Source organism: Microcaecilia unicolor, chromosome 11, assembly GCF_901765095.1.
Source record: "Microcaecilia unicolor chromosome 11, aMicUni1.1, whole genome shotgun sequence".
Lineage (NCBI taxonomy): Eukaryota > Metazoa > Chordata > Amphibia > Gymnophiona > Siphonopidae > Microcaecilia > Microcaecilia unicolor.
Window position 1 is genome coordinate 84,590,180 of NC_044041.1, and position 23,482 is coordinate 84,613,661.

The 23,482-nt window shown below is 44.9% G+C and overlaps 1 protein-coding gene across 4 annotated transcripts in view; it reads right to left on the reverse strand.

Moving 5' to 3' along the window:
* SEMA6B (semaphorin 6B) overlaps positions 1 to 23,482 on the reverse strand; it is a 191,919-nt gene that overhangs the window by 57,373 nt on the left and 111,064 nt on the right. For all 4 annotated transcript variants that reach the window (XM_030217965.1, XM_030217967.1, XM_030217966.1 and 1 more), the window contains exons 2-3: positions 17,878 to 18,013; positions 14,305 to 14,434 (exon numbers count right to left, since the gene is read on the reverse strand). In XM_030217965.1, coding sequence (XP_030073825.1) covers positions 14,305 to 14,434; positions 17,878 to 17,989 — 242 coding nt within the window. In that variant the 5' untranslated portion in view covers positions 17,990 to 18,013. The remainder of the gene's footprint in view (positions 1 to 14,304; positions 14,435 to 17,877; positions 18,014 to 23,482) is intronic.

Sequence of the window (23,482 nt, forward strand, 5' to 3'; positions counted from 1 at the left end):
TGTTTGCATATAACATTATGGGATAAACTTCCCAAGATTTACTTAGGATCCAGGAGTGTTACAATGTACACAATTTGGGCCATGGAAGTGAATTTTCAGCCACTTTGAAGCACATGCATTTTCTTTCTCAATAAAAAACAGGTGGAATACTGTGAAAAGCAAATTTAAATAGGTGCTCGGTGAAGATGTTTCAGTAATGTGGTTGAAACCAATTGTGTTTATTAACGTTTTGAAAAAATATAACGCATAGCTAATGAATATAATTTAATCCTTCACTTGAAATGATTTAAAACTAGGTTTATACTTTTAAACACATATAACCACCCACCTACTCGAACCTTCCAGCACAAACTAGGCAGGTATTTTGCGTGTTTAGTTCACACAAACCTATTTGATCTTCAAAGTGTTGATTAGGCCACTTACTGAAATGACAGAATCAAAATGGCAGCCAGCCTGTCTGCTGTACACTTCTCATATTGACCAGACTGATGCTGAAGGTTGAAGATAGCAGTGGTACTGACCAGAAAGCCAAAAGGGACCTAAAAGGCAGGATGCTGTGGCATAGGAGCCAGCTCTGTGGGTGCTTGAGAACCCCCAATATTGAATAAACTCCTTCACTGTGCCCACGAAGAAATAATTTCTGTTGGGTTTAGCACCTTCAATAATTTTGAAGTTGGCTACAAAGTGCTCAGGCAGCTGCCCTGCTAGTAGTGCTGGTATCTATTTACATTCATTACCAGGATCCGAGATGGTCACTGCCTGGAATGGAGAATAAGCTGTGCAGGACCTGCTCTTTGGATTGTTTTTTTTTCTTCTTACTTTTGCTTCAGTGAAGTTTTCCTGATATTGGTCCCGAAACAGTACCCATCTGAGCCTCCTAAACCCTCCACCGGCAAACAGCCATTGATAACTTTTGCCACATCTCCAGCTAAGGAACTGGTTCAGCATCTGCTGGAGTGCTCATTGAGCCCTGATGCAAGAAGCCTCCAGTATGCACAGGATGCTTTTGGGTCTGCTGAGGTGCGAGTTCCTGGAGCGTCGCTTGGTGGAGATTCCAGCAGTTTGCTGGAATCTGCGACTGCCTTGGGACCATCTGCACCAGGACATTCTGGTAAGGGGAACTTGTGCCTGTTGAAGGGACCAGTGAGTTGAGCCCAGTTTGTTATCTTCAGGATCTGGAGCCCAGGCCCAAATTACTACTACTACTACTTAACATTTCTAAAGCGCTACTAGGGTTACGCAGCGCTGTACAGTTTAACAAAGAAGGGCAGTCCCTGCTCAAAGGAGCTTACAATCTAATGGACAAAATGTGCAGACAATCCAATTGGGGCAGTCTAAATTTCCTGAATAGAGGTATAATGGTTAGGTGCCGAAGGCGACATTGAAGAGGTGGGCTTTGAGCAAGGATTTGAAGATGAGCAGGGAGGGGGCTTGGCATATGGGCTCAGGAAGCTTATTCCAAGCATAGGGAGAGGCAAGGCAGAAAGGGCGGAGCCTGGAATTGGTGGTGGTGGAGAAGGGTGCAGAGAGGAGGGATTTGTCCTGTGAGCGGAGGTTTCGGATAGGAGCGTAAGGGGAGATAAGGGAGAGGTTGAGGATATGACAGATGGAGGGGGTGACAGTAGGGGAGATGGTGTTAAGTAAGTTGGTGGGGATGGGGTCAGAGGAACAGGTGGTGCATTTCGAGGAGGAAAGAAGGTGGGCGGTTTCCTCTTCGGTGATAATAGGAAAAGAGGAGAAGGAGGCCTGGGTTGGTTGGTTGAGGGAGTGGGTTAAAGGGTGAGGAGGAGGAGGTGTTTTGTTAGTGAATTCGAGGTTTATCTTCTGTACCTTGTCGCAGAAGTAGTCAGCCAGTAATTGAGGAGAGAGTGAGGTGGGGGAGGGGGGAGCAGAGGGCACTTTGAGGAGGGAGTTAAGGATGGCGAAGAGACGACGAGGGTTGGAGCTGAGGGAATTAGTCAATTGGGTGTAATAGTCCTGTTTGGCAAGGAATAGGGAGGACTGGAAGGAGGATAGCATGAATTTGTAATGAATGAAGTCGGTATGGGTGCGAGATTTCCTCCAGAGGCGTTCAGCATATCGGGCACAGGAGCGAAGGTAACAGATGCAAGGGGTCAGCCAGGGCTGGGGATTAGTACGCCTTGTGGGACGACAGATGGATGGTGCAAGGGTGTCCAGAGCAGAGGAGAGAGTGGCATTGTAAGCGGAGACAGCCTTGTCGACAGACTCGGGGACATGATGGAGGGGAGGAGATTAGAGATACTAGAGGATAAGGTGAGAGGGTCAACGGCCTGGAGATTCCTGAAAGTAGTGGTTAGTGTAGGGCAGGACTGAGGGGGAGGTTGATGAAGTGTGAAGGTGATCAGGTGATGATCTGAGAGAGGAAGAGATGAGGCGCAGAAGTTGGAGGGTGAGCAGGTAGAGGAGAGGACAAGGTCAAGACCATGGCCAGTTTGGTGAGTAGGGGTGGTGGAGCTCAGCTGGAGGTTGAAGGAGGATGTCAGAGTGAGGAACTGAGAGGCGTAAGAATCGGATGGGTCATCAGCGTGTATGTTAAAGTCTCCAAGAATGAGGGACGGAGATGAGGGTTCAAGAAAAATGGAGAGCCATGCATCGAAGTCGGTAAGGAAGGAGGGGAGGGACTTATCAGGGGGGCTGTAAATGACTGCAACTCTGAGTGGCAGCGGGTAGAATAGAGTGAACTTCAAAGGATGAGAGGCAGTGAGACTGCGGTAGGAGGAGAGGTTGAAAACTACAGGCGGGCGATAGTAACCCGACACCTCCTCTGCGGCCAACTGGGCGGGGAGTGTGGGAGAAAAGATAACCTCCATGGCATAGGGCCGCGACTGAGGCAGAGTCGTCAGGGGTGAGCCAGGTTTCAGTTAGGGCGAGCAGTTGAAGGGAACGGGAGATGAAGAGATCATAGGTGAAGGAAAGTGCTATGGTACTGAGAAAGAGTGCTTTGGCTCCGCTGGTTAAGCTGCTGGTAGTTACTCTGGATGCCATCTGGACAGCCCTAGTGAGGATAGATGCCTCAGTGACTAAGACTTCAGAGGATCTTGCAATACTTGCAAACTAACTGGAGCTAGATAAGGCCCAGCAGGAGGGAAAAATGGGGTTGTTATCTGGAAAGTTGAAGAAAGCTGAACAGACCCTGGATCAACATCATGGGAATATCAATACCTTAGTGCAAGATAGGTTGTCATCACATCACAGGATGAAAGTGGTGGAGAACAAACTGAGGAATCTCAATTTGAGATTTGTGAACTTTCTCAAGATGCCATATGAGTTACCAAGAGACACCCTGAAGAAGCATTTTGCAGATATTTTGAAGATCTCTCCTGATTTGTTTCCTCCTGTGGCTAAATGTTTTTTTCTTGCCAGTTCGATCTTGGCAAAGGAGTACTGAAAGAGCTAATATTTCTGCAATAGTTTTGATGTATCAGCCATCCTTCAAGCCACGATCTGGACATGAAGAGACTAATAGGGCTATATTATTAGTAGCGTTTGTATTTGAGCAAGATAAGGGTAGAATATTTACACTGTACTGCCATTATCGTGCAGCATTATTTTTAGGTCAGAAGTTGTGGGTATTTTCTGATTTATGTAAAAGTACACAAGAGAGAAGGAAGAAATTCCTGGCCATAGCCCAAGAGGCACATAGGCTGGGAATGCAAGCTTTCCTTATATTTCCTTGCAAATGTATTGTGACTTGTGGTACTTATAAGTATATTTTCTTTGAGTCCCAGCAATTTCAGAGTTTTGTGTAAAGTAAAAAAAAGAGCCTCTATCACCGGGGGGGGGGGGGGGGGGGGGGGGGAAGAGAGATGGTGGTACTTCTGAAGCTGTAGTATCGGGGCCACCATCAGACACATAGGGTCTGATTTTCAGACCACAAGAAGTAGCTGGGCTGCCTCCCGCTGTCAGTGCTGAGCCCAAATATTCAATGGAATTGATCTAGTCAAATCATTGGCATAAAAACCTCCAATTTGTTTCGGGTCCTTTGTCAGAGTCTGTGGTTGTGTGACCACTTTCTTTATGGCTGTCTTTTCCTCTCTCTCTTTCCAATTTGGGCTACTCCAGTTCGGTCACTATCACCAAAAACTGGCTCCTGGCTGGCCTCGGATCCACACAAGAGAGAAGCTATAAGCACAGAGAATTCCGTGCCCAGCATGCTAAAACGCGTGGATCTGGAGCCAGCCAGGGGCCAGTTTTTGGTGATAGTGACCGAACTGGAGTAGCCCAAATCGGAGAGAGAGAGGAAAAGACAGCCATAAAGAAAGCAGTCACGCAACCACGGACCCTGATGAAGGACCCAAAACTCTGGCCACAGTCGGCCGTGGGCAGCTGCGGACCTGAAAACTATTAAGATAAGTCTAAGCGTGTGGACAAAAAACTGAATTCAAAAGATTTTATCAAGCAGAAGTAGTAGCAAATTGGAGGTTTTTATGCCAATGATGCCAGTGGAATACCCCGCTAACATTTGAAAGTGTAACTGCAAGGAGCGGCAGAAATCACGACACGTGAGGCTTTTCCTCCTAAAAACAAAAAAGAATTAAGAACATAGAACACGACACAGTAATTGTTAAGGATTTGACTAGATCCAGGGCTTTTTTTGAGGGGGTACTTGGGGGTACTGAGTACCGGCACCTTTCCCACTGTCTGCTAAAATTGACCCATGGATCCCAAGTTTTAAATGAAAGAGCTCAGGCTCTACACACTAATTCTGCCTTGCCATAGGTTCTGTGACTGATTGCAGGAGGCCTGGCTATTTTGGGGTGGGTCCCTCAGTAATCACCCCACCCCTGAATGGTGGCCTAGCATTTGTGTACCGGCACCTTTTTTGCTAGAAAAAGCACGCTGACTAGATCAATCCCAGTTTATAACTGTATCCTTACTTATTGCTCAATCTAAGATTCAGAATAGCATCCCAAATATGCCAGGCTGTTTCTGGTGACTGGCATTGAATATCTGGGTGTTTTTAGGCTGGTTTAAATTTAACCGGCTAAGCAGATATTCAGTGCTAGCTGGTTGTTTAAACTGGCCAAAGACATACCTGCTATTTTGGCGGCCAAATATGGCCACCAAACTTAGCCGGTGATGCACTGAATATTGGCGGACAGAAGGTTATATTGTGCAATATAACCAGCTTTCTGCTAAGCAGTATCCAGCAACATTCAGCGAAAGACAGGTTATCTCCTGGCCATTCTTGGCCAAGTAAACAGTTTTAAATATCGGGTGAATAAGCTTTAATTGTTTATTTGGGGCAACCAGGCCTTTTCTTTTTTGTTACAATAATTGTTTCTCTTGCATTTAGTAATTCTTCTATTTTCCTTTCTTGGGTCGCTTCCTTTTTTTTTTTTTTTTTTTTGTAGTTCTACGATGGAATACCTGATATTGTTGTGGGTTTTTGTCTTGTTTTTGTTACCTGATATTATGTTTACATTGATGGATTCCATTACTATTCAAATTATTTTTGTTTTGTTTTTTTTATAATGTTTTTATTGAGCAAATAAATCAGTACAAGAATCAATAGTAATGCAGAACAGCAGCACACATAAGAACAAAACACCAAAATAAAATGCTGAACCCCCCCAGCCCAATATTCCCTCCCTTTACCCATATTCAAATTGTTTTTGATTTCATGTACGTAAAAAAATTAAATAAAAAGATTAAAATATTTAAAAAAAGATTCATTACCAAGGTTTGTGGCTAGACAAAGAAAGGTGGGGCAGAGGGGGCACTAAATAAGGAGTCCTGTAGGTAGGGCTTCTGATGTTAGGTTTTAATCAAGTAAAAACAAGGCTGATATTCAAAACAAGTTGTATGCTTACCAGCCACTGGTTAACGTACAATTTCATTACTGGGATATTTTTAAACCTTATATTGACAGTATAGGGTGAATATCTGCCCAAATGGCATGATATTAACCAAATAAGAAGGGGCCACGTTTTGGAGCAGGGCAAGGATGATCTAAAAAGTCCTATTTAGTGATGACATTCAGTTGCTAAACAGATACATTTATATGTTTAGGACAGCTGAGCAGCAGTCTAAACTAAAGAGATAGTGCCAGCATGGTGACTGCACCATTTCCATTTTCAGTGCCAGGACCTATACAGAAAGTGGTGTTAAATAGAGGACTTACTAAAGTGCTGTAGCTGGTATTTCACTTATTCTGGACACCAGCGGGCTGAAAATTGGGCCTAAAACCTTTACTGGATAAACACTTGAAAAACATCACTTCCGCTAGCTCTTTGTCATCAAACATAACAGTTGCTGTACTGGGACAAACCGAAAAGTCCATCAAGCCCAGTATCCTGCTTCCAACAGTGGCCCAGGTCACAAGTACCTGCTATGTCCCAAAAGTAGTAATATTCCATGGCACGTAATCCCATGCAGTGGCATTTCCCAGGTCTACTTTAACACTTCATGAACTTTTCCTCCGGGAATTTGTCCAAACTTTTTAAAAACACACTTATACTAGCTGCTGTTACCCCATTCTTTGGAAACAAGTTCTAGAATTTACCTATGCATTGAGTGAAACAATATTTTCTCCTATTTGTTTTACAAGTGTTATTATGTAACTTCATGTTGTATCCCTTAGCCTTTATACTTTTGAAAGAGTAAACAATTCATTAACATGGAGTCATCTGGCCATCCTACAGCAGTGTTTCCTAAGTCATTCCTGGAATATCCCCTTGCCAGTCAGGCTTTCAGGATATCCACAATGAATATGATTGAAAGAGATTTGCATATTATGGAGGCAGTGTATGCAAATCGATTTCATGCATATTCATTGTGGATATCCTGAAAACCTGAATGGCAAAGGGTACTCCAGGACCGACTTGGGAAACACTGGCCTACAGCACTGGCTTACCATGGCTGAATCTAACTTAGAGTGTGTCACTCCAGTCTGCACAGGGGTGAATTTATGAGTTGCATGTGCAGATTTGTTGTAAATTCTTCTCGAGTGAAAGCACAGTGGTTAATCTTGGTACATGTTTAAGCCTGATAAAATAAAACAACCACATTATCGATAAAAGATCTCACATTATGGTATGCACCGCTGCTTGTGACCAATGCGACACCTGCTCCCAGGAGGGGTTCATAGAATCTATCTGACCAAAAACTAGGCATCCACTGGGCGCCCACCAATCAGAATAACGTCTAAAACACCCCCGCCTTCCACAGGTCTCCAGTACTGAATTATGAGTAGGTTTAAGAAAACAGAGCTTTAAATCAGTCCTGGAAGAACGTGTAAATCACATTAAATATCACTAGCTTTTTTTTGGAGGTGTTTTTTTTCCCACCACTTAGGTCGAAATGAAAAAAAGGTTAGAGATATTTATATGCGACATCTGACGTCCTGATTTGGAAATGCAATGCAAAAGCTTGTAAATCACTTCTATTACTCACAAACTCCTGTTTTGCATAACCTCAATCTGATCTACAAATGTGACGATTAAAAAGCAAAAAAAAAAAAAAATAAATACATTTTCTATCTAAGTGTACAAATAGCTCTGCATAGCGGGAAAGACTATCTCTGACTTAGGGCTTCTTTTATCAAGCCACGCTAGTGGTTCCTGTGTGGCAATGCCAATGAAGCCCATTTCAAAGTGAATGAGCTTTGTTGACATTGCCGCACCAGGAACTGCTAGTGTGGCTTGATAAACGAGGCCCTTAATTTGCAACCCCTCTTTTGCTACTTTTTCTTGACCAGTGACAGACCTGCCAAGTCTCCCGCTTTTACGAGTCATCTCCCGCCAGACTGCTAGGATCTCCCGCTGAACAGCTCCATTTCCACTTTCCAGGGACAGTAGGAAATGCTCTCATTAAACGTCATCTCCTGCTGCCGCTGGTCTCGCAGCAGCAGGAAATGATGTTTTACTAAGTGTTTCCTGCTGTCGCTAGAAAGGGAGGTTGTGCCGCGGCAGAACTGTGATGGTTGTGGGCGGAGCTGTGGGCAGTTCTGGGCAGAGCTATTCGTGGGCTGGGCGGAGCTATCGATGGGTTGGGGCGGAGCAATTGGCGGGCCCTAAATCTCCCGCTCGGGAGGCTGACCCCCTTGGAAGCTCTGCAGTGAGAAGGAGGCTGAACTCTGCCAGTTTAGGAGGCACAAGCCATGGAGTGCTCAATCTGCTGCCAGGCAGATTTCTGAGCAGGGTGAATACAGCTTGAGCCCAAGCAGCAGTCAAGGTGGTGGTGGTGGTGAAGATCCCAGCTGGGACAACCTGGGAGTCATGGGGCAGACATAAGATGGGATCCTGAGACACTTCAATGCCTGTGTTATATCACTCACAGGACGCAGAGCTTTCTATGGTTATTGCTTACAGGAAACTATTTTCACATATTACCATATGCCCTCAACCAGAGGCCTTCCCCTGCTCTTTTTCTCACTGGCCTGTTTCCATAGGCGGTCGGTGGCCCAACTGTTTGGGGAGGCTAAAGGGGCGGGGTCAGGGGTGGAGCTTAAATCCATAATTGTCTGATAAAACACAGAAAAAAAAATAAAAATAAAAGTCACAATTAATACCTTTTATTAAATTTAGATATTAGATATGTATCATATGTCAAAGAATAAAGTGGTTGCTCAAAGCATATACTAACCACAATCGGTCAACTGCAAAACACTATGCACAACTTTGTGCAAAAACACACTCAGAACCTTATTGTACCATAAATATTACACTGGGCAGAACCTAATACACCAATATACCACCCATACGGAAAATGCAGACCGCCAACAATATGAAACAAGGGATCATAATATCACAGTTCTCATATACAGCCACAAAACACCCTAATTCATGTTTAATGTGGGATAAAATGCCATAAATAAGTAAATAAATATAAACTTTTAATGTTGAGCACCTGATTCTCAAAGTGGACATATTCCAAACACTAGAATGAAAATAAAATGATCTTTTCTACCTTTGTTGTCTGGTGACTTTGTTTTTCTGATCATGCTGGCCCGGTATCCGATTCTGCTGCTATCTGTCCTCTTAACTCCATTTCCAGGGCTTCCTTTCCATTTATTTCTTTACTTTCCGCCTTTCTTCTTCATTTCTTGTCCTACATCCGTAAGTAAAAGCTGGGTCCTCCGCAGACTTGACTGTCCAGTGGATCCAGCTTCTGCCTATTTTCTCCATCCATGTGCAGTTTTTCTCCTCTTTTCATTTTCCCTCATATCCTTCCTCTCTCTTCCCTCCCCTCCCTCCCCGTCCAGCAATTTCTCCTCTCTCCCTGGGCCCAGTCCTCCCATCCATGCTCCTCTCTCCCCTACCCCCTCCATTCATCCATATCCAGCAATTCCCCTCTCTCCCTGAGCCCTGCCCTCCCATCCATGTCCCTCTCTCCCCTGCCCCCTCCATTCATCCATATCCAGTAATTCCCCTCTCTCCCTGAGCCCTGCCCTCCCATCCATGTTCCTCTCTCCCCTGCCCCCCTCCATTCACCCATATCCAGTAATTCCCCTCTCTCCCTGAGCCCTGCCATCCCATCCATGTCCCTCTCTCCCCTGCCTCAACTGCCCACCCTCGTCTGCCCCCCAAGATCCCTTTCCTTTTTTTTTCTTTTAAATTTACCTCCGAAGTCTGGCAGCGCAGCGTCAGTGAAAGCGCTCCCAGTGAAAGCACTTCTCTTTGCTCAGTGACCCGCCTTCTTCTGACGTCATGAAATCAGGAGAAGGCGGGACACTGAGCGAAGGGAAGCGCTTTTACTGGGAGTGCTTTCACTGACGCTGTTGCTGCGCTGCCGGACTGGAGGTAAATTTAAAAGAAAAAAAAAGGAAAGGGATCTTGGGGGAGAGAAGAGGGCGGGAAGTTGGGACATGGGAGCGGCCTGCGGCTGGGCCGAGCGCTGAGCCCCGTGCGGGCGGAACTGGGTCGTGTGGGCGTCGCCGTGACTACAGGTGACGTCATCAGGATCCGATCCTGTGGCTGGGGAGGCTTAGCCTCCCCAAGCCTCTGATACTGGGCGCCTATGCCTGTTTCTATAAACTATACTCATATAAGGGGAAAAAGTAAATTAATTAAGAGTACAACTCCTGCATACTATATTACTAACGTACTCCTTTTAATGTTATCAAACAGCTTATTTTTGATGACATAACACATACAAACGTACAAAACCTATACAACTTCAATACAGTATCTGGAATTCACTCATTCAAACCTTTCACTTTCAGTTTGTAGTACGGCTGAATGGTGAAGTGAAAGGTTTGAATAAGTGAGTTCCAGAGACTGTATTGAAGTTGTATAGGTTTTGTACGTTTGTATGTGTTATGTCATCAAAAATAAGCTGTTTCTATAAACACAGGATCCTTTCCATTCTAATTATTAAAAGTCACACTGGGGTCTGATTGGCTGTGGGAGGGGGTACCTCAGTGGCCCCAAATCAAGATCATTAATGAACCCATAAGAGGACAGATTATATAGTATTCAGAGGTATGATATAATGTATGATGGGGGGTTGGTGGTGGTAATGCATTTGATATACTGCCTTTCTGTAGTACAGCCAAAGCAGTTTACATATAATATTAAGTAGAGAGGTGTGGTAGCCGTGTTAGTCCACTCTTAAAGGTTATCAACAGAAATCAAACAAAATAAAACATGGAAAAGAAAATAAGATGATACCTTTTTTATTGGACATAACTTAATACATTTCTTGATTAGCTTTCGAAGGTTGCCCTTCTTCCTCAGATCGGAAATAAGCAAATGAGGTAGCAGATAGTATATATGAGAGAAACATCAAAGCATTACTTTGACAGTCTGACAGAGTGGGAGGGTGGGGGTATGCATGGGGATATCAAAGCATTTCATTGATATTCTAACAGAATGGGTGTTGGTAGGTGAGAGGAGGTGGTGGTGGAGATGAAAACAGTAACGGAATTCAAGCATGCGTGGGACAGGCATAAAGGAATCCTGTGCAGAAGGAATGGATCCACAGAAGCTTAGCTGAAATTGGGTGGCGGGGGGAAGAGGGGTTGGTGGTTGAGAGGCTAGGATGGGGGAGGGCAGACTTATACGGGGTCTGTGCCAGAGCCGGTGATGGGAGGCGGGACTGGTGGTTGGGAGGCGGGAAATACTGCTGCACAGACTTATACGGTCTGTGCCCTGAAAAAGACAGGTACAAATCAAGGTAAGGTATACACATATGAGTTTATCTTGGGCAGACTAGATGGACCGTGCAGGTCTTTTTCTGCCGTCATCTACTACTATGTAAACAGAGAAATACAGCTTTACGTTTTATAATGAGTTAGAAAACCCAGATCCTTATTAAGTCCTGTTTGTTGGGTGTCAAAATATTCAATCATTCTTATTTCAAAGGTCTTACATTGCTGTATTGTTTTAAAATTACCTTTCAGTATTCTTACTGTGAAATCACTGGTGCCGTGTTCTGGTCTTATGAAGTGTTGGCCCACAGGGGTGGGGGCCTGACTGGCACCGGCTATTTTCATGTGATGTCTGTGCAGATTGAATCTTGTCTTAAGCATCTGGCCTGTTTCTCCAATATAGCATCCTTTGTTACATTTTTTACACTGAATGATATATACCACATTGGAAGATGAGCATGTAAAATAGTCCTTTATGTTGAATATTTTTCCTTTGTGAATAACTGTGGGGTCTTGTGAAATGTTTTGGCATAGTTTGCAGCTGGCTGTGTTACACGGAAACGTGCCCTTTTCTTTTTCCGTCTGTGTTGGAAGTTTACTTCTGATCAGCTTGTGTTTTAAATTTGGTGGCTGTTGGAAGACCAGCACTGGTGGGGATGGGAATATCTCTTTCAGTAATTCATCTTCAAGAAGTAGTGGCTGTAGGTCTCTTATGATTTTCCTCAGTTTCTCCAGCTCTGGGTTGTATGTCACTACAAGGGAATTCTGTCTGTGGCTTTTTTTTTCTTTGTACTGTAGCAGATTTTCCATGGGTGTTTTGAGGGAGGAGGCAATATTCTTGGAGATTATTTTGGGGTTGTAGCCTTTCTGTTTGAAGGATGCAGTCAGGGTTTCAAGGTGTCTGTCTCTATCCTCTGGGTCCGAGCAGATACGGTGGTATCTTGTAGCTTGGCTGTAAATAATGGATCTTTTTGTATGTGAAGGGTGAAAGCTGGAGTTGTGGAGGTAGCTGCATCTGTCTGTGGGTTTCTTGTATATAGATATTTGTATACAGCCATCACTGATTGAGACTGTGGTGTCCAAAAAATTGACTTTTTCTGGGGAGTAGTCAATTTTGAATCTGATTGTAGGATGGTATGTATTGAAGGAATAGTAAAATTGTTTCAGTGTTTCTTCCCCCTCCGTCCAAATCATAAAAATGTCATCGATGTACCAGTAGTATTTTAGATGTTTGGTCTGGTGTGTATTCAGAAATGTCTCTTCCAGCTCAGCCATAAAAAGGTTGGCATATTGGGGTGCTGTCCTGGTGCCCATTGCAATGCCCATTATTTGTAGATAGATATCATTGTTAAAGTGGAAGTAGTTGTGAGTTAAAATGAATTTGATTAATTTTGTAATAGTTTCTGGTGAGTATTGATGGTCCAGTGTAGATTTTTTTAGGAGTCTTCCACATGCAGCTATGCCATCCGCATGTGGAATGTTGCTGTATAGTGATTCTACATCCATCGTGACCAGAAGGGTGTTTGGTGGTAATTGTTTGATATTTTTCAATTTATTCAGAAAGTCTGTGGTGTCTTGAATGAAGCTGTTAGTTTTGTGCATGAGAGGTTTCAGAATTCCCTCTATATTTCCTCCGTGAGCGTGCCAATACCTGATATGATTGGTCTGCCCGGGTTTCCAGGTTTGTGGATTTTGGGTAACATGTAGAATGTGAGGAAGAAGGGCAACCTTCGAAAGCTAATCAAGAAATGTATTAAGTTATGTCCAATAAAAAAACATATAATATTATATACTGGTCCTTTCTCTGTCCCTAGTGCAGTGCTTCTCAACCCAGTCCTTGAGGCACACCTAGTCCCATTAAGTTTTCAGGTTATCCACAATGAAAATGCATGAGATAGATTTACACACCAAGAAGTCAGTGCATGCAAATCTATCTCATGCATATTCATTGTGGCTATCCTAAAAACCTGATGTGACTCAAGGACTGGGTTGAGAAGCACTGCCCTAGTGGGCTCACAATCTAAGTTTCTTCTCATGCCGGAGCTTGTAACTGTGCATCTCCTTTGTGCCCCTCTCAGCGTGGATTCTTTACATGTTGCCTCTTTTCCCATGTCATGAGGCCCCAATATTTCACCAGTAGTGGCCCTCAGTAACCCCTCATCCGGGAGGCATTACAAGAGCAAGGATCTGCTCAGAACTGGGATGGCATAAAATGGGCAAGGGGTGGAAACCAACTACTTATTACAAGGGGAAAAAGTGTCCTGGTTAAAAATAGATCATCTTCTCCCTTCTCCCCTAACTCCAACCACCACCATTAGATGAAAAGAAAACTCATGTTTCTCCTTTCTCTTTCCCTGTTTTGTCTTAAACAAAACCTCCTTTTTTTTGGCTACTAGATTTAAATCTTCCACTGCAGAGTGCTGAAATAAACCCATGGTGGCATGCTCACTCTCCGCCCCTTAAATTCATACCAGCTGCCACTCTGGGTGTTTTCATTATTATCTTAATTTTCCTTGCTCAGTGATCTGCACTAACAATGATAAAGTTCTTCTCACTGTAGGGATGGGGGGGGAGATAAATTATCACTTGAGTTATAACATGAAGAGCGGCTCTGGAAGCATCAGGAGGTGGGGGATGTCATGCAGATGGTGCTTTTTCTGTGGTTGGGGAGATATACTCTTCTATCCTCCCCCCCCCCCCCCCCCCAAAGACAGGCTGCTGTAACCTCTTCCCTAATAACAGCATAAGAACCCAAGCTTTCCTTTTAGGAGGCAGCTTGGAAAAAGCAGCCACTCATTCAAGCCCTACCGACTGACACAATCCAATACTATTTGGTCTCGCTGTGGTACAGCCACTGCCCAATAGTGACCCTCTCTGAGTTGTAAAAGTGTATGTGTGCCCCTCAGCCACAGAAGTGTTACTATTCTGGATGGGATAGATGGAGGGGGAGGTAACAGAAGTTGTGAATAAAAACTGATAATTCTGTGGCACTCCGAAGGGCTGGTTCTGATTTTGAAGAGCCCCTAGGCCAAAAATGAAAAAGAACAACTGAGACAGGGCAAGGGTAGGAAACCAATTTGTGAGCCATACACACTGGTTCCTGGTACAGTTGCTTTCTTGCCTGAACCCATTTCCCTTCCCCCACCCCTTTTACTCAGATTACATTGTCAGTCACATGCATGTGCACCCACCTGTCTCCAATGAATAAGGTTCTGTTGACTTTAAGCATTCGCTGGATGTTAAGTCGTTCTGAGCTGCCACTGTCAGTCACCAAGGATTGGCCCTGTCCACTTCCCAAAAACACAGAGTATTCTTTCACATCTACAGGGAAACAGCAGAGAAGGGCACCCATTAGTGAGAGTTTGAGAAGGAGAGATGGGTAGACAGAACCATCACACTCTTTGCAAGCAATTGATCTGAAACTTTAGGCTAACCAGGAAAAAAACCTAAGACCCATTTTGCACAAATTCTCTTCTGTGGAACAATGGACAGGTCCCAGGTATTAATCCCTCTTCTCTACCCCTGACTCAACAGAAATGGTACCCCTGCAACCCAAAAGACCAGTGCTGAGACAGCAGCAGGTCATCTGAGCTGGGCACAAGACCAGAAAATCAGTCCCCTGTCTGAGCCGTCCACAGAGAAGAAGGGATAAACCCTTTGCTCCAGAAGAAAACCTCACAAAAACCTTCAATGCTGAGTGACAACAATCCTGAAGAAACCTAACTCTGGCAGGGGCAGCAGCAATCTCTCTCTTTCCTCTCTCCCCCTTCCCTTCCAGACAAAACTCCCTTCCAATGACTGATCAGTAGCATAGCCAGAATCAACATTTTTGAGGGGGGCCAATGGTTAATCTGAAGGGGGGGCCATTAAGCAGGATTGGCCTTAAGCAGGGGTAACAGGAGTGGCCAAAGAGAGCCCCATGATCCTAGTGGCCCCACCCCAGCATAGTCCCCTGTTTCCAAACTCCTCTTCTCCCATCTTAAAATAGGGTTTCTCCATAGAGGGCTCAGGGCAGCAGCAGCAATTCGCATAGGCCATCTGCTGCCAACCCTGGAGCCTGCTCTTTGCTGCATCCTGCCCCCTTCTGATGTAGCTTCCTGCTTCTGCAAGGGCAGGATGCAAAAGAGAGCAGGCTCAGGGGTTGGCAGCAGATGGCCTATGCAAATTACTGCCGCTGCCCTGAGCCCTCTACAGAGAAACCATAGGTTTTAAAATGGAGGGGGTTCGGGGACAGGGGGACCTACTGGACCACCAGGGGCCCCCTGTACTAGTCCGCACAGGACCCCACAATTGTAAGGTTGGCCCTGACACCCCATTTCCTTTGCCTCCCCTTTTTTTCTTCTGTCCCTTCCCTTATTTCCCCCACACTATAATTAAAATTACCATAGCTGGTGGGGATCCCCAAGCCTTGGCCTTGCCAGCTGAAGAAATTTGCCAAAAGAATGGTAGTTGGTGGCAGCATGCTGAGCCGCTGGTGCTGGCATCACAAGCATGCTCCATTCTCCACAATAACAGAGTCTGTTCAAGAACTGAGCATGCTCGCAGCGCCGGCATTAGCGGTTTAATCTATTGACTACCAAGATTTACTAACTGGGGTAGTTTGTATTTCTTTAGCTGGAGGGATCTGGGGATCCTCACGATACACGATTGGTATGCCTGGTTGCTGAGTATGCCTGAAGCAAAAGTGGAATGGCCTAGGCCCACCCATGGCTACATCCCTGAATTCGATGGTAGGACACCCACTGGCCTAATCCCAATTCCCAATCTGGTCTCTGCTTTCTTCTTGGTATATTCTGGCACCTGGAGTCTTGAGGGCTTTTATTTCCCTTAAAGACAGGACTCAAAGTACCAGAATGCATAGCATAATTAATCAAGATACTTTTCCTAGTCACCTGTAATCAGGGTGACCAACTGGATCCATTTTGTTGGACAATCCAGGCCTGGTTTTACTCCTGTTCACTGCAGGAACTGTAGTGGATACAATGAACGTAAAATCAAGGATTGGTTGGGCCATTTCCTTATGACATGGAGCTATCTGGCCAACTTAGGATAACCAGGGGTGTAGCCAGACATCGAGGTGGGAGGGGGCCAGAGCCCAAGGTGGGGGGGCACATTTTGCCCCCCCCTCCACCGCTGTCCCCCCTCCGTCACCTCGCCCCCTCTCTGCTGCCTTGCTGCTCCCCACCCACTGCGGCCGTTGTACATCTTGGCTGGTGGGGGGTCCTTGCCCTGCTCTCTCTTCCCCTCACGTCTGGCATGCTTCTTTTAGTGAAACTGCTCAATTTCACTAAAAGGAGTGAGCTGGACGTGAGGGGAAGAGAGAGCAGGGCAGGCAATGTGGTGCTGCTGGAGACCAGTGCTGGACAGAGGCTTCAGCTGGCGGGGGTTGGGGACCCCCGCCAGCCAAACCAGGGGATCAGAGCAAATTTGGGATGGCCCAGGCCCCCGTGGCCCCACGTTGCTATGCCACCGAGGACAACAATGCAAGATGGCGCTAAACTTCTTTGAGTTCAAGAAGACTATTTGAATATGTTCCTTAGAGCAGGGTTCTCAACCCAGTCTTCGGTACACACCTAGCCAGTCAGGTTTTCAGGATACCCACAATGAATATACATAAGATAGGTTTGCATGCATTGTCTCCACTGTAGTATGCAAATCTCAAGCATATTCATTGTGGGTATCCTGAAAAAATGATTGGCTAGCTGTGTCCTGAGGACTGGGTTGAGAACCCTTGCCTTGGAGACCTGGGCACAGATGGCCACATACCCATAAATTACAGCAGTAGTTCTCAACTCAGTCCTCAAGACATACCTACTTAGTTAGGTTTTTAGGATACCCACAATGAATATCTATGAGGTAGATTTATATAGAACAAAGCTGCCAAGTTATTCATTCCAGGAGGGGGACTTCTTAGCTGGTCCTGGAATTCTGCCAACCTCTTGGTGCATTATGGGACCTGCAGCACTGATTTCAATGGGTAGAATCATGGACTACAATACTACACTGCTTTGGGATATAAATTTTAAACTAGGAACAGCCAAAAAGTTTCCCTCCTGGAATGGGTAACTGGCAGCTCTGATAGAATTGAGGTAGTTCATGCAAATTTATCTCATGCATATTCATTGTGGATATCCTGAAATTCTGACTGCTAGGTGTGTCTTGAGGACTGGCTTGAAAACACTTGAACTAAAGAGAGGGTCCCAGGTGGCATTAGGATGGTTGAGCAGAATATGACAGGGCAGAACCATGGTTTAGCACAGTGGTTCCCAAACCTGGTCCTGGAAGCACCCCAGCCAGTCAGGTTTACAGGGCATGCAAATCTCTCTCATGAATATTCATTGTGGATATCCTGAAAACCTGACTGGCTGGGGTGCCTCCAGAACCAGGTTTAGGAACCACTGGTTTAGCATGTGACAGTGCTCCCTCCCTTCTCCCACTCCAAAGCAGCTAGACATGCTGCCTGATCTCTGTCTTTTATCTTTGGTCTTACTACACTGCTTCATGCTTCTTGAGAGGACTGGCTTTACTCTGTACCTACAGCACAGGATGTCAACACAATTCAAAAACTAAAAGAAGGGAGATAAACCCTCTTAAAACAGTGTTCAGGTTCATATTCAGCTGGTTTCAGAAAGTCCTGGTTCGATGCCGGTTTCATGTGAACTGGTGGAGAAAGTTTAAAAGGAAGGCCATGCTGCTGCACACAGAACCTGCAACCTAAATGCAAAAGAAGGGCAAGAAACTCAGCACAGTTCCCCAGCACTCACAGTGCGCAGGTGCAATGCTGATGGGCCTTGGTTCGTCTGGGAACAAGGCGTCCACTGCTCCCTCCAACAGGCACAGTGAGAGCGGAAGCAACAGCAGGGCACAGGGTCTCATGGTCCTTGGGTGTGGCCGACACACCTGCAGCAGGGGGAGAGAAAAAGGGGAGAATGAGGGTCTGTGAGAAAAACACAGTCATCAGTGTTCAGCAGGAAGAAGTAGGAAGGGAAAGCATGAGGACACCCACAAATGATCTAACAAGTCCCATGATTTCAGGAAGGGTCAGTGTCAAGCCAGCATTTCCCAAACTTCTATCTCGTAAGACACCATTTTAACACTTAAAAATTCATGTGACCCCAGATAATGGTGAAAAGAAAATATCAGACCTCCACTCCCCCCACTTACATAAAGCATAAAGGCAGCAGCAGCAGCAGTCAATACAGGGCTCTTTGTGTCAGTGTGCAATCACAGACCCCAGTACTCTGCATGAGTTTCCAGTCTAGCAGAAAGCTTGCCCAAGAGGCGGTGGGGGCCTGTGAATGTTGAGGTACAGGCAACATAAACAACTGCCATGGTGCTCGTCTTGCACAGCAGCACTCCCAAAGCAGAACTTGGCATGGAGCAAGCAAGCCTTCCGATGCTGACAGGGCCTATGATGCTCTGCCCCTCTCTGCACATGGGTTGCCAAAATAACAGAATGCCTGTGTGAGGGAAAGGCGTGGACCACTGCAAGGTTCATGCTTATGTCTCATGCTCTTCTGCTTTAGGAGTTGCTGCTTCTGCTCAGGACCCACTGCCATGGTAGAAGCATAGGGAAGGGGAAAATCTAGACAAAATGATTGAGGGGGGGGGGGGGGGATATCCTCAGACCTCTCCTTACCTATTGGTGCCTCCACTAAAAATCTGGCTCTGGGCTTAGGTCACAATGGAGGTCCAGAGGGAGGGGGAGCAACCATGTTTCTATGGCATCATCTACTGATGACATGACCCCAGTTTTGACCCACAGTTTGGGAACCACTCGTTTATTCTGAAGCTCATAAGATTAAAGATTCTAGCCTGGGTTACTCCCTTAACTGGAAACAATTTTTTATAGAACAAATAAATAAAGATACACAAAGTCAAACAGAAACATATGTTGTTCAATTTGTTTAACAAGATTTGTTTCCCACCCAAACTCCCCACCTCCCACCCAACCCTTCATATCCCTCTTACTGGGCTACTCCCTTAAAACAAACTTTCGCCTGATGGCCCAACTCCTTTTTGTTTCTAAACTAGTTGAGTGCATGGTTCTTGATCAACTAGAGGACTACCTAGACAAAAACCAATATTCTCCACCCAAATCAGACTGGATTTAGGAAATTCCACAGAACAGAGACAGTATTACTCATTGGGATAAGACCACTCACACTATATAACTTGGACCAGGACAAACCTGGAAGGTTCAATTTGTTTGATATACAGCAATTTTTCAATCTGCAAAGTATATCATGTAAGGGAGAAAATAACAGAACAAAACACATAAGGATAATGGAGATCGGAGAGTTTACAAATTAAAACAAAGGGTAATAAGGGAAAGGATGTAAAATTAGGTAGCTTGGGACTATCTCAGCTACGTATCAAGGTCGGTTGGTGGGAAATTTAGAGAAGTAATAAGTTTTCAGCTAGGATTTAAAATTATTGAAAGAGCCTTCCAGTTGTAAGGTAAAAGGAAGGGCATTCCACTGAGTTGGAGCAGCTACGCTAAAGCAAGCGCTTATGGAAACATCTAGGAAAACCTGATGAAAGGATGAAACTGTTAAGAGACCTTCCTTAGTGGACTGAAGAGGTCTAACAGGGGATTAGGGAACTAAGAGACTGGCTAAGAAAGAAGGGAGACCTAAGGATTGGATTTGATGTGGTAAAATATTAATCTTAAAAGGAGACCTATAGGTTACTGGAAGGGAAAGGAAAACGGTAAAACTAGAGGACATGAATTGAGGTTGCGGGGTGGTAGACTTAGGAGTAATTTCATAGAGAGGTTGGTTGATGCCTGGAATGCCCTCCCAAGGGAGGTGGTGGAAAATAAACGGTGGCAGAATTCAAAATGGCGTGGGATGAACACAGAGAGGTCCTAATTGAACGGGGACGACCATCTGTAAGGGCGCCCATCTCTAAGGACGTCCCGGAGAAGGGACGGGGAAACCGCTATTATCGAAACAAGATGGGCATCCATCTTTCGTTTCAATAATACAGTCGGGAACGCCCAAATCTCAACATTTAGGTCGACCTTAGAGATGGTCGATCTAAATGTTGAGATGGTCGACCTTAGAGATGGTTGTCCCCGGTTTTCAGCGATAATGGAAACCGAGGACGCCCATCTCAAAAACGACCAAATCCAAGGCATTTGGTCATGGGAGGAGCCAGCATTCGTAGTGCACTGGTCCCCGACATGCCAGGACACCAACTGGGCACCCTAGGGGGCACTGCAGTGGACTTCACAAATTGCTCCCAGGTGCATAGCTCCCTTACCTTCAGTGCTGAGCCCCCCAAAACCCACTCCCCACAACTGTATACCACTACCATAGCCCTAAGGGGTGAAGGGGGCACCTATATATGGGTACAGTGGGTTTCAGGTGGGTTTTGAAGGGCTCACATTTACTAGCACAAGCGTAACAGGTAGGGGGGAATGGGCCTGGGTCCGCCTGCCTGAAGTGCACTGCAGTACCCACTAAAACTGCTCCAGGGGCCTGCATACTGCTGTCATGGAGCTGGGTATGCCATTTGGCATAGAGGCTGGTAAAAAAGTTAAATTTTTTTTTAGGGGGGGAGGGGGTTGTTGACCACTGGGGTAGTAAAGGGAGGTCATCCCCAATTCCTTCCGGTGGTCATCTGGTCAGTTTGGGCACCTTTTTGAGGCTTGGTCGTGAAAAAATGGACCAAGTAAAGTTGACCAAATGCTCGTCAGGGACGCCCTTCTTTTTTCCATTATCGGCCGAGGACGCCCATCTCTTAAGCACGCACCAGTCCCGTCTTTGCTAAGCCTTCGAAGTGCCCCCATGAACTTTGGTTATCCCCGCGACGGACTGCAGTTGAGGACGCCCAAAATTGGCTTTCGATTATGCTGATTTGGGTGACCCTGAGAGAAGGACGCCCATCTCCCAATTTGTATCGGAAGCTGGGCGCCCTTCTCTTTCGAAAATGCCCCTGAGAGGATCTCTAATTAGAAAATGAAGGGTATAAAAAAACAAAACTTAAAGGGTTGCATATGTGTTTGCATGTCAAGTGGTGCTTAGATGGCAACACTGGCTGTATTAACTAAGGCTGGTGCTGGGCTGGCTTGAATGGTCTGAGTCCCGCATATAGCAATCCGGTATAGGATGGACTGTAGAGAGCTTCGACGGAAACTCCAGTAATTTGGAACGTGTGGATAAAGGTGAGCCAGTTGCTATTGTGTATCTGGATTTTCAGAAGGCATTTGACAAAGTACCTCATGAAAGACTCCAGAGAAAATTGGAGAGTCATGGGATAGTCATGGGATAGGAGGTAGTGTTCTATTGTGAATTAAAAACTGGTTAAAAGATAGAAAACAGAGAGTAGGGTTAAATGGTCAGTATTCTCAATGGGGAAGGGTAGTTAGTGGGTTCCCCAGGGGTCTGTGGTGGGACTGCTGCTTTTTAACATATTTATAAATGACCTAGAGATGGGAGTAACTAGTGAGGTAATTAAATTCGCTGATGACACAAAGTTATTCAAAGTTGTTAAATCGCAGGAGGATTGTGAAAAAAGTGACATATAACATAGAGCTGGAAAAATTAAGAAAAATCATAAAAGATCTACAGCCTCTACTCCAGGAGGATGAATTACTGAAAAGAGATATTCCCATCCCCACCAGTGCTGGCCTTCCGACAGCCACCCAACTTAAAACACAAGCTAATTAGAAGTAAGCTCTCAACACAGACAAAAAAGAAGAGAATGGCACACATCCTTGCAATATATCCAGCTGCAAACTATGCCAAAACATTTCACAGGACCCCACGGTCATTCACAAAGGAAAAATACTCAACATTAAGGAATCTTTCACATGCTCATCTTCCAAAGTGGTTTATACCATTCAGTGTAAAAAATGCAATGAAGGGTGCTACATTGGAGAAACAAGTCAGATGCTAAAGAAGAGATTTAATTTACACAGACACCATATGAAAAATGCTAGTACAAATAAAGATGTCACGCCTGTGGGGCAGCACTTTACAAAACCAGAACACTGTACCAGTGATTTCATGGTAAGAATCCTAAAAGGGAACTTAAAAACAATACAGGAACGTAAGACCTTTGAAGTCAGAATGATTGAATATTTTGGCACCCACGAGCCAGGACTTAACAAAGATCTGGGTTTTCTAGCCCATTATAAACCATAAAATTGTACTGCTTTGTCACCCTCCTATTTCCATACCTCCCTGTCCCTTATCCACCCGACTCTTCCTATCTCTCACCTATCCACCCTCATCCTGTTAGACTGTCACTAAAATGCTTTGATGTTTTACTTATTTATACTGTCATCTACCAACATTTGTTTATTTCTGATCTGACGAAGAAGGGCTACCTTCGAAAGCTAATAAAAAAATGTATTGTTATGTCCAATAAAAAAGGTATCACCTTATTTTCTTTTCCATGTTTTATTTTGTTTTATTTCTACTGATTACCTGAAAAATTACAAGAAGACCTTACGAGACTGGGAGACTAAATGGAAGATGATGTTTAATGTGAGCAAGTGCAAATTGATGCATGTGGGAAAGGGAACCCGAACTATACCTACGTCATGCAAAGTTCCATGTTAGGAGTCACAGACCAAGAAAGGGATCTAGGTGTCATCGTTGATGATATGTTGAAACCTTCTGCTCAGTGTGCTGCTGCGGCTAAGAAAGCAAATAGAATGTTATGTATTATAAGGAAAGGAATGGAAAACAAAAATCAGGATGTTATAATGCCTTTGTATTGCTCCATGGTGTGACCGCACCTCGAATATTGTGTTAAATTTTGGTCGCCGCATCTCAAAAAATATATAGTGGAATTAGAAATGGTGCAGAGAAGGGCGACGAAAACGATAAAGGGGATGGGATGACTTCCCTATAAGGAAAGGCTAAAGTGGCTAGGGCTCTTCAGCTTGGATAAAAGGCAGCTGAGAGGAGATATGATAGAGGTCTATAAAATAATGAGTGGAGTTGAACGGGTAGATGTGAAGCGTCTGTTTATGTTTTCCAAAAACACTAGGACTAGGGGGCAAGCGATGAAGCTACAATGTAGTAAATTTAAAACGAATCTGAGAAAAATTTTCTTCACTCAACGTATGAATTCTTTGCCAGAGAATGTGGTAAAACCTTAGCGGAGTTTACAAAAGGTTTGGACGGCTTCCTAAAGAAAAAGTCTATAGACCATTATTAAATGGACTTGGGGAAAATCCACTATTTCTGGGATAAGCAGTTTAGAATGTTTTGTACTTTTTAGGGATCTTGCCAGGTATTTGTGACCTGGATTGGCCACTGTTGGAAACAGGTTTGATGGACCTTTGGTCTTTCCCAGTATGGCAATACTTATGTACTATGTACTTATGAGGACATTGCCAGGCAGACTTGT